We start from the raw sequence: 11,491 nt of genomic DNA on the forward strand, positions 1-11,491 counted from the left end.
TACTCTTATTGATTTTAGTTAACAGATTTTTTAACAATCATTCTTTATAATTAATAATAATTTTCAATTTTCATACTTTTTTGTAATATTATTGTTTTATTGTAATTTTTAAAATTTTAATATATATATATATTTTTTTTTATTATTTCAATATAATTCTTAATATTTAAATAGAATTTTTAAAATCTCATTATAATTCCTAATATTTACTACCAATGCTAACCTATATTAACATTTTATAACATATATTTTATTATATTTATATTTAAATCAAAATAATTTCTTTTTTACATTTTATAAATTATAATATTATTTTTTAATGTTATTTTTCATTGCATGTTTCTTCTTTTTTGAATATATATAATTGAATTTTATTAATTGTTTTGTATGAAATATTCCCTAAATTATAAAGAATAAAGTGGAAAAAAAAAAAAATACATCTTATTAATATAGTTCAACAATTCGGTATTTTATATGTAGAAAAAATATAGATTTAAAGTTAAATGAAAATATTTTACTATGAATTAAAGGTAATAAAAATTTTCCTTTTTTAGTTATTTTATTTAATAAAGCAAATAAGAAATCATTTAAAGTAAACTTAAGGAAAAAAAAAAAATTATGAAAAATAACTACAGAAATTTTTATAAAAAATAAAAAAAACTATAAGTATCTATGTACTATCTTATAAATTGAAATCAAAATTCCACAAAATTAAGAATAAAATTAAATTGTTTTTGTATAACAAATATCTTTTTTTTTTTAGGATGTTTCATTTTACATATATTGCAATAAATTGTTTATTATTTAACGAACATTTAAAAAAAAAAAAAAAAGCATATAAATCATAAAAATATAAAGAAAAGTTATTATCCAATTTATGTTTTAAATTTAAATGAAAATATTTTGAAGTACATGATATAAAATTTTTTTATAATAAATTTTAATGTTTTTTTTTTATTATTTTCTTGTTCAAAAATAAGTCTAACATATTTCCTAAATATATGTTATTACATAATTTTTTAAAAAGATTACAAAGTATTATAATATGTAAGGATTCACAGATGATAGCATTTATTACAACCAAAATTATATAGATATGTACACTCTATCCTATTATAAATAAAATACTTCAAAAAAAGAATTAAATAAGATGAAGGAGAAAGAAAAAAAAACATGTAAATAAAAAATAAGATGAATTATAGTAACTAAAATTTTTATAAAATTATTATGTAATAATGGTAATAGTGGCGAACAAAATCATTTTAAAAATTACTAGAATCTTAATAAAAGTAAACAAAAAATATTACTCAAGTAAAATAAATGTCCCAAAAAAATGGAATGATGATAATTCTTTAAATAATAATGATTTTAAAAAATATAGCGATAATAACAAAAGAGGTAGCTATTCTAATGAAGAAAATAAAAAAATAGACTGTATTAATAATTTAAATGAATTTTTAGAAAACAATAATAAGTTGGAAATTACAACAGGAGAAAGTGGAGAAAACTTTTTAAAAAAAAGAAAAAGAAAAAAAAAAATAATTAAATATAACAGATCTATATTTTTAAGAAATATTGAAAAGGAAACCATGTCAAAATTGAATATACATATTGAAGAACTAGATTATGAAAATATATTTAAATATAAGAACATAAAAAATATTATAACAATTAAAAATAAAAGGGAAATATTAAAATATTTAAACAGTTCTTTGTTAGGTGGTAATAAAGCAAAATATTATATCTTAAAAGTATTAATGTTTACCATTGTTGCAGACATAAATAGTTATAATATAAATGAGTTAATATTTATATTGCATATTTATAAAAATAACAATATGTTAAATCCTTTTTTAATATTACATATTACTAACAAAATATTTGATGATGCCAATTTAATGAGTATGCATATTAATGAGTTTATTTGCTTAATAGATATTTTAAATGTACCACTTCTTATTACGAATAAATTTGAAAAAAATGTAAATTATTATATAAATTTAAATATAAATAAGTTCAAATTTATGGATTATTTTAATATAGGTTACTTTTTAGCGAAGAATAATTTGTATAATGAAACTGTAATGAACTTTATTTCTCATTTTTATGCTAATCATGCAAATATTTTGTTGTGTTATATTCTAAATGAGAAAAATAAAAATTTAGTTGAGAATAAAAATAATAAAAAAGAAAATTTAATGATTAAAATATCACAGGAGTCAAAATATGACAAAATGGAAAATATAACGAAAATGTTAGAAAATCAAAATAGTGATAAAAAATTTAAAAGTATAATTACAGAAAATAAAAGAAAGATGTTGAATAATTTATTTTATAAAAATAGAAACCTATATTATTTTACAAAGCAAATTCACAAGCATTTATTTATTTTGTCAAAATATGGGTACAAACATATTTGCATATATAATAGCATATTAAGGATTATAATTCTAAGAAGTAATTATTTAAAACCGTTGGAAATAAGTTCTATTTTAATATCACTAAAAAATTTGAACTATTTTAATAGTTTCTTATTTAAAAATTTAATAGACAATATAAAAAAAAATTTAAGTCAATATAAAACTAATGTATTATTAGATTGTTTAAATGTTCTATCTTTTTTTAATTATAATGATAATTCTCTAATAACGAAAATTTTAGTATCATTACCCAGAACTATATCAACTTATACATCAAATGATTTTCTTAAATTATTATTTTTTATGAATAATTTTATTCCTTTTTCAAAATATTTTAGAATTTTTTTAAATCAAAAAATTTTATATTTCTCCTCAAGTTTTGGTATGAACCACCTAATTTTTCTATTAAAAATTTTCACTCAACAAAATATAATATGCAAGCCAATTTTCTGTTTATTAAAAATCAAATTAACAAAATTTCTTTCTAGTTGTAGTGATACTACAAATTATAATTTAATGAAAGGATACTTAAAAAATACAAAACATTATAAATTATGTAACATAAGTTTAAAAAATTTATTTGATATCATTCAAATAATGAATTTTATGTCAATAAATGATGAAGAATTAGTTTATAATTGCTTAAAAAGTATGTTTATTATTCAAAGTAATAGTGATAAATTAGAATTGGATGAACTAAAATATATGATATATTCTTGCTGTTATTTCATATTAATAAACAATAATTATGATAGTTTTTTAACAAGTAAATTATATCTAAATATACAACAATTTTTTTGCTTTTTTGATCCATATTTAATAAAATTTGATAAAAATATTCACGGAAAAGAGAATTCTAGAAACATACATACAAATGATACCATTAATTTTAATAAGAAAGAAAATATTTTAGTTTCTTTAAAAAATAAAAAATTAGAAAAAAAAAAAATTATTAACCATGAATATAAATATGATAAAAATTTGAAAAAAATAAAAGATATGCAAATAGAGATAGATATGTATACAACAATCATACTAACATTTATCACAGAGTTCGTATATCATTATTATTATTTAAGAAAGGAGGAAGCCAATTTATATAATTTCGATACTAAATATATAATAGACATTTTCAAAAGAGTTGAAAAAATAAAAAAAAAAGATAGTAGCAATAATTGTATGCTTAAAAAGTTTTTTCCTTTAATATATTCTACAGACGTAAGCAACTTATTTTTAAAAAAAATTCCAGTCAATAATTATTATATATCTACTTATTTTTTAGGGTTATTTCAAAAATCCAGTGATTTCATAGAAAGTGAACACATGAAAAGAGAAATGATTTACCACCAAAATTCACTAAGAGAAATTTATGAAATACTACAGAGTATAAAACAAAGAAATTACTACTTTAAATTTATCGATACAACAAATAAAAACTCAATTTTTCTATATACTCACTATATATTTGTAAAAAATTTGAAAGATAATAATAAAATGGCTATCTTATATGGAACGAAAAATTATTATTTTACTACAATAAATAAATTACAAACTGACTTAAATTCAAGTGATATATCGAGCATATTTGATACCAAATTTTTAACAAAACCAGCTATAGCTCAATTACAATATTTTAAAATATTTTTTAATGATGTACATTTAATACCCTTCAAAATTTGGAAAAATATGAACTTGGAAAAAAAAAAGCAATTTTTTGTAAATTTACTTAATTTATGAAATTATAAAATAATAAATTATAAATGATTCTGTTACTATTGTTAATTTTTTTTAATTTTTTCTTTGCGTGTATTTTATTATTTTATGTTAAAATAATAAGTCACTTTTCTAATACTTTCAGTGTTTCAATTCTATATTTTGCTTATTTATTCACATATATATATTATTTGAAGAACATGTTAACATTCTAATTTTTATAATTATGGATTATTTTTTAAACATGTATTTGTGTAACTATTAAAAAATAATTAATAATAATAAAGAAAACTAAAAATTATGTAGATTTTAAATCATAAAATATATAATTTACTATTTAAAAATTTTCAAATTGATTTTACATTAATGTACTACTTTTTTATTTTTATGAATATGAACCTGTTAGTTTACATAAGGATTATATTAATAATAAAACACAAACATTATTTTATTTTTTTTTTAAAATTGTTTAAATCAAAAGTTTTGAGCGAAATAAGATATTATATATATAGTTTAAATAATAACTATAAAAATATGTAGTTAAACGAAAATCATTATAATAACTTAAAGAAAAGGATAACAATTGAACTTATAAATATTAATGATATAACTAAAATAATTTAAATTTGTTACACACATAAGGCGATAATATATATATATGCATATATTATTAATTTTTTATTAACAAGTCATATTTTTTTATGGTTAGCTATATTTTAAGGCTAAAATGTAATATATTTTTAAGGAAATTATTTATTCTATATGAGTTCACTTAAATTTTTTTGTTATAAATGAAAAAATAGTTGTATTTTACTTCAAAGGAGAAAAAAAAAAAAAAAAAAAGACATCTATTAATAAATAAAAGCTAAAGAAGCTTATAGAATAGTTTTACATTATATCTTAAAATTATTTTAGAATTACTTTCTTGTGTAAAAAACAAACCATACTTTTGTATTTTCTTTTTCTAAGTTAAAAGTTTGTTCTGTAAACATGTTTTTGAGACAAAGTTTGAACATTCATTAAAAATTACTTTTTATACAAATGTATTAATGTATCTAAGTATTAAAAAAGTATAGTGTTTTTTTTCTTCTTATCTTCGTTTATTACTAGCTATGATATCATTTTTTTTTTTTTTTTTTTGAGATGCTTATTATCAAATAATTTAAAGGTAATTTTATTAAATATATAAGTTTTAATATATACATATCTTATATATCTTTTATTTTTCAATGTTAATAAAATTTATGCTTTTAAAATGAAATATAGTTTAAACATCCATATTTTTACAACATGGATATGCTTGTTTTTTTTTTATATATTTCCTTCTATTTTTTGTTATGACGTAAAAAATGAAACAAATAATTCCAAGAATGAAATATTTAGCAAATATATAGGAAAAGGATATGATATTTTGTTTGGATATCCATTACCAAATAACGAACTTATAGAAGATCCTGGATTTAGAGAAGTAATATTTGATACAAGGAACACTATAAATGTGATACAAAATGTTGCTTGCAAAAAAGATGAATATTTAAAAGTTATAAAAGGCATTAATGATGTAATGGATCTAGCAATGGAAAACATAAATATTGATGATCTGGATGCAAATATAAGACCCTTTTCAGCATCTATGCCATATTCAAATTATTTTATAGATTTAGAGATAAAGAAAAAAAAATATGCAGTAGTACAAAATACATGTTTACACAGTTATGCCACACTTAATTTAGGAGAATCTACAAAAACTATGAATAAAGATTTTTTATTAGATACAGAAAAATTACCTGTTTTATCAAAAAAAAAAGAAAATAAATGCTCAAAAATATTATATCTTTATGATTCTTCCAATGAACATTGTTTAAATACCATAAAACCATGGATTGAATTTTTTCAAAAATATGGAACGCATTTATTAATATCAGCTCATTTTGGAGGAAAATCATTTAATTCACTAGAAATTACAATGGAAAAATCAGAAGAAATAAATATATATAAATATAAATATTATATTGGAAATGTTACATATTTAAATATATTTAAAGCACCATTAGTATTGCAAGATATCCTTAAGATGAAAATAAGTAGAAAACATGATTTAATAAAAAAAAAAATTCAAAATACGAAAGAAATGAATTTAGATATTAGGGGAGGCAACTTTTTTGATGAAAAATGGAATGAACTAACATATGAAATTTGGAAAAATTCCATTTACTCCAATTATGTTCCTGTTTATCTTGATTTAGTTTCATTAAGTTCCTTTATACGTAAAAATAAGAAGGAATCTTATAACATTGCATTATTATATTATAGTAACCTATATGGAACAGATAAAGAAAATTTGTATCTCTCTCAAAATATAACAGATGTTTTTTCAGAAGGAAAACAAATTACAGGATCAGGTAAAGGATCTTTAATTTTAAGCTGTCCCATTGGCTATATTAAAAGTACTGGGTTTATTTTTTCTTATGACACTTCTGAAAAGCTAAAGAATCTTAAAAATGAAGAACCAAGACTAAAAATTCATCCATGTCATAATAAAGGAGAATATGATATTTCATGCTCATATACAACTAAAAATGATAATATTATCAGTTTTGGTTGGATGTATTGTGTAAAACATAATTTTATAAAATTTGAAACTATTTACAAAGAGAGTGTAAGTTCAAAAGAAAATTCATTAGATATAAAATGCTCTGAAGGAAACACCTTAGCATTTGGATTTAAAATGAAACTAAAAAAGAAAGAAAATTTAGAAAAAATAAAGGTTAAACCATGTAACGTTGGTGATAGTAAATGTTCTATAGATAAAACTAAAAATAATTCGGATTATTTATTGTGGGGATTCTGTGTACCATTGTCTTTTCGTACTATTACATCCTTACAAGTAACATATATTTCTGAAAAAAATGTAACTACCGATGTAAGTGGAAGTTGCTCCGATATCTATATAAATAAATATGACAATATTTTTTTAGGTTTTACTTTTTCTTTTGATAAGGATCTAGAAAAAGTAAAAGCATCTTCATGTAGCCCTAACTCGAAATTTTGCATTAGTAAAATAAATAATAAAAATGAAAAATATTATGTTGGAATGTTTCTATTATGCAGATATGATGGAAATCAAAAAAGAAAATTTAAATATCAATGAAAAACTAATAAGATATTAATATAAATGTACTTTTATAAGCATTTTCTCGTAAAAAAAAAAAGAAGTATAAGTCTAAAGTATCCAATTTAAATAATAATATGGATTTAAAAATATTAACAGAGTTATTAGACTTCTTTCTAAATTATATTCATATATTTCATATGAGTTATGAGAAGAATGTTTTATTATATTCTCTTAGTTTATTTTAATTTATTTTTATTTAGTTTATGCATTTAATTAATATTAATTTTTAATAGATACATTATATGTTTGTTATTTATATATGTGTGCGTGTGTTTTTTTTTTTTTTTTTTTGATTTTATGACATATTTAAAAGAATATTTTATAAGGTTTTAGTTTTAATCATTTAATTTGACTTATTTATTTTTTTATTTATTTATTTATTTTATTTTATTTTATATATTATATTTTTATTTTATTTATTAAATGTCATTATTATAACGTATTTTTTAGATTTTCATATGTTTAAAATTTTGTTTTTCCTTTTTTTATGTAACTATTAAAGTTTGATATACCTTTTAATAAAAAAAAAAAAAAAAATGTTTCCTAAATCCTTTTAGGTTATTTTTAGATTGATTAAATATAATTATGAATTAAACACTAAAAAAAAGAGGAGGAAAAAATATATAAATCTCTTGTTATATGTAATATTACTTTTTCAAATTTTGATAATTAAAAGTTATAGGAAGGAAATAATTATAATTTATTGAAAGTTTTTATATTTATATTTTTTAACAATCAAAAACGATTTTTAATAATTATATTAAAGAAAAAAAAATAAGACAGACATAATAAAAATTAATCTCTTTTAAGGTATATATATATTACATTTATTTAAAATTTTAAAACAAAAAATTAAAGAAATATAAAAATATTAATACTTTTAAATTTCTATTTTTATTATTAGTGAAAAAATTGTATAATCTAGACACACATATAAAACTCATGTAACTTATATTTCTAGTACTTTACTATTAATATAAGTATTAATTCTAAAATTTTATTATTTTTCAATCTTCTGAGAAGGTTATAAAGTATAATGAAAAAAATACTAGCGTTTTTCCTCTATTAGAAAATGTTAAATATTTATTAATGTTGTATATACATATATATATATATATGTATACAACTTATACGAAGTGTATTTTGTTTTATTAAACAAAGCCTTATTTTTAAAAATTACAAAACGAACATAATAAATGTTCACAACAAAAAATAAAATATAAAAAACATAATTTCTTTTGTATTAACAACAATATAAAAAGTAAAAAAAGAAGAAAATTTTAATTAAAATGTTTTCTAAAATTTACATATTTTCATAAATATTTTACAAGTATTTAAAAAAATATATAAATATGAAAACTAAAAAAATTCCTGCATTATTGTAAAATAATTAAATGATGCACGAAGTGAAAAAAAAAAAAAAAAAAAAAAAAATCCTCTACTCTTGTAGCATGAACCCAAATGCTATTTTTTTTTTTTTTTTTTATTTTAAAATAAAGAAAAAAGATAAAAAAAAATAAAAAAAAAACTAAAGTAAAATATGCATACATAGTAAATATATATACACATATATTTATATTTTTATAGAATTTAAAATGTAAATATATATACGTATATATATAATATGTATATATATAATTATATTTATAAAATGATAATATATTAATTTTTTTGTAATAATAAAAAGAAGTGCTTTAAGTAATATTTATATGTTGTAATAATATGTATGTACTTTTTAAAGATCAATTAAAAGATGAAGATGAAAAAAACGATAAATTACACATAAGGTACAATGGCCAAAATAATTCATCATCGGAAAATGTAATATAAATACATAATTATTACTCATTTCACTTATTATATTAATTATTTCTTATAACATTTTACATTTTTAATGTTTTAAAAATTATTAATTCTTTTTTTTTTTTTTTTTTTTATAGGAAAACACCTTATCATCTAAATATTTTAGAAAAGAAAATAGAAGATTTAAGCACAATTTAGTAAAATTATAGATTAAATGTTTATAAATTTATATAAAATATATAGTTATATTTTTGAAGTAATTTTTTTTTTTTTTTTTGTAATTTATATTGATTAATAGAATATTTTAGATAAGACAAAACCTCTGTCAATTTTGGGAAATACTCTTCAAAAAGTTAAATAAATAAATATATTAATATATAAACTTTTTTTTAATATTAGAATAATAAATTTTTTTTTATAATTTTCAGAAACTTGAATTACCAATTGATAAGCAGAATGAATTAGACATTTTAAAAAAAAAGGTAAACATATGATTTCTAAAAATTATGTAATTATTTTTAAAATATTATATATTCATTTTTAATTTAGAAAAATATTGAACCAACTGGAATTGTTATTGCCTGCTGTTTGGGAACAGATTTTGTAATTCACATACTTAATTCTATATTGTATTATAATGACATTAAGCTACTTCAAAAAAATTTATTTTTATAATACATATATATAATTTTTATGACATTTTTATTGTATATTTGAAACATTTAAAAAAAAATTAATATTTAAAAATTTTATAATTTTAGCATTTTTCAGCTTTCATAAAAGATTTTAAAACATATAATATAAATAGTGATTTTATCAAGTAAAAAAAAAAAAAAAAAATATTTGAAGAATTAAAAAAATGTTTATTTCATTTAACTGTAGTTTTAAACATTTATATATATATATAAATATTATTAATTATTCTTTTTTTTTTTTTTAGAATAAAAAAAGTATATAGCGAAGTAATATTTTGTTCTGCATTTGAACAAAAAAAAATTTTTTTTTTATTTCGTTTTGGTTGTATCGTTCTATGGGATTTTAATATAAAAGAGAAAGAAGTAACTAAATTAAAATCATTTCTTTTCTTTTCTTTTCTTTTCTTTTTTCTATTTTTTTTTTTTTTTTTTTTTTGTTGGTATTAATAGAACTGTATACAATAAATTAAATTTTTAAGAATAATTTTTTATTTATTAGTTTAAAAAATTATGAAGACGATTTTTATTATTGTTATCTTTATAAAATTTTTTTTTTTTTTTAATAATTTATGTACTTTTTTTATCTTTTTAGATTTTGTTTATGAACTTAAAAGATTACTTAAGTGAAGCATATACAGAAAACAATAATGAATTAGACAGTATGTTTTATATTATGAGCATTCCTAATGATTTAAGTGATTCTAAAAATAAAGATATGCCTGAATGTTCTTTTAAGATAAAGAATGATATAATTTATATTTACACAAAGGACATTTTTGAAAAATTAAGTTATTCATATGCTTTTGCACAAGTAAAAATAATTATGAATAATTAAAAATATGTGTTTTATTAGTTATAACCTTAAAAAAATAAAATTGCTTTTTTTTTTTTTTTATATATATATATATATATCTAAATATGATTGTATTTATTTAAGAGTGTAAAGTTATCGTATTTTGAAAATGTGGTTGATGATACCATCGATAAAACAAAGGGTATACCAGGTAATTTTATTTTTTTAAGATTATTATTAAATCTAAAGATTTTTTTTTTTTTTTTTATTGTCATATATATTATATAAATATATATATTTAATAATTTTTTATATTTTAAAAGAATGCTTAGCTAGAACAGGGAAGATTCAATTAAAAAAAAATGATATAAGCAAAAAAATTGGAGAATTATTTGTTAATAGATTTTATATAAATATGAATACAGACATGCTAGACACACCAGGTTTTAAAAACCATCTTTTTATAACATCTTAATGATTAATATATTCAAAAAAAAAAAAAAAAAAAAAAATAAAATCAGAATTATATATATTTTTTTTTTATTCTCATTTTAGAGATATTTTGGGACCATGACGATTTTACTGATACTTATGAATATTTTAGAAAATATTTAGATATTTCAAAAAGGGTTGAAATATTAAATCATAGGTTTTTGAATATTTCAAAATATATACATATATATATTATATTTTTTCAATTTTATTATTTTATTTTTTAAAATATTATAAAGAGAATAATTTCCTTATATATAAATATATTCGTGAAAAAAATATATTTTATTTTAAAATTTCTTTTTTTAATTTAGTTTATTTTTATAAATTTTTACTGTATATAATTTATAAAAATTTGTAATTTCATAAAGATGAATAATTATTATTACTTTATCTATAA

The 11,491-nt window shown here is 17.5% G+C and overlaps 3 protein-coding genes across 3 annotated transcripts in view; all 3 read left to right on the plus strand.

The window, feature by feature from the left end:
- Positions 1-1,235: 1,235 nt before the first annotated feature.
- On the plus strand, positions 1,236-4,157 carry PGAL8A_00112300 (conserved Plasmodium protein, unknown function; the record flags this gene model as incomplete). Its single annotated transcript, XM_028674010.1, has 1 exon — positions 1,236-4,157. The coding sequence occupies one exon, from the start codon at positions 1,236-1,238 to the stop codon at positions 4,155-4,157; it is 2,922 nt and encodes a 973-aa protein (XP_028526239.1).
- A 1,231-nt stretch (positions 4,158-5,388) lies between these two features.
- Positions 5,389-7,284, plus strand: PLP4 (perforin like protein 4, putative; the record flags this gene model as incomplete). The annotated part of the gene is made up of 1 exon (XM_028674021.1): positions 5,389-7,284. One exon carries the CDS (start codon positions 5,389-5,391, stop codon positions 7,282-7,284), a length of 1,896 nt encoding a protein of 631 aa, XP_028526240.1.
- Positions 7,285-9,030: 1,746 nt separating this feature from the next.
- PGAL8A_00112500 (conserved protein, unknown function) overlaps positions 9,031-11,491 on the plus strand; it is a gene marked incomplete at both ends in the record, with an annotated part of 2,730 nt that continues 269 nt past the window's right edge. Inside the window, 11 exons of the mRNA XM_028674032.1 lie at positions 9,031-9,129; positions 9,249-9,308; positions 9,410-9,463; positions 9,540-9,593; positions 9,661-9,714; positions 9,873-9,931; positions 10,052-10,169; positions 10,399-10,617; positions 10,744-10,810; positions 10,923-11,042; positions 11,155-11,248. Of these exons, the coding sequence (XP_028526241.1) occupies positions 9,031-9,129; positions 9,249-9,308; positions 9,410-9,463; positions 9,540-9,593; positions 9,661-9,714; positions 9,873-9,931; positions 10,052-10,169; positions 10,399-10,617; positions 10,744-10,810; positions 10,923-11,042; positions 11,155-11,248 (998 nt within the window). The remainder of the gene's footprint in view (positions 9,130-9,248; positions 9,309-9,409; positions 9,464-9,539; positions 9,594-9,660; positions 9,715-9,872; positions 9,932-10,051; positions 10,170-10,398; positions 10,618-10,743; positions 10,811-10,922; positions 11,043-11,154; positions 11,249-11,491) is intronic.

This window comes from Plasmodium gallinaceum (genome assembly GCF_900005855.1).
Source record: "Plasmodium gallinaceum strain 8A genome assembly, contig: PGAL8A_v1_63, whole genome shotgun sequence".
Classification (NCBI taxonomy): domain Eukaryota; phylum Apicomplexa; class Aconoidasida; order Haemosporida; family Plasmodiidae; genus Plasmodium; species Plasmodium gallinaceum.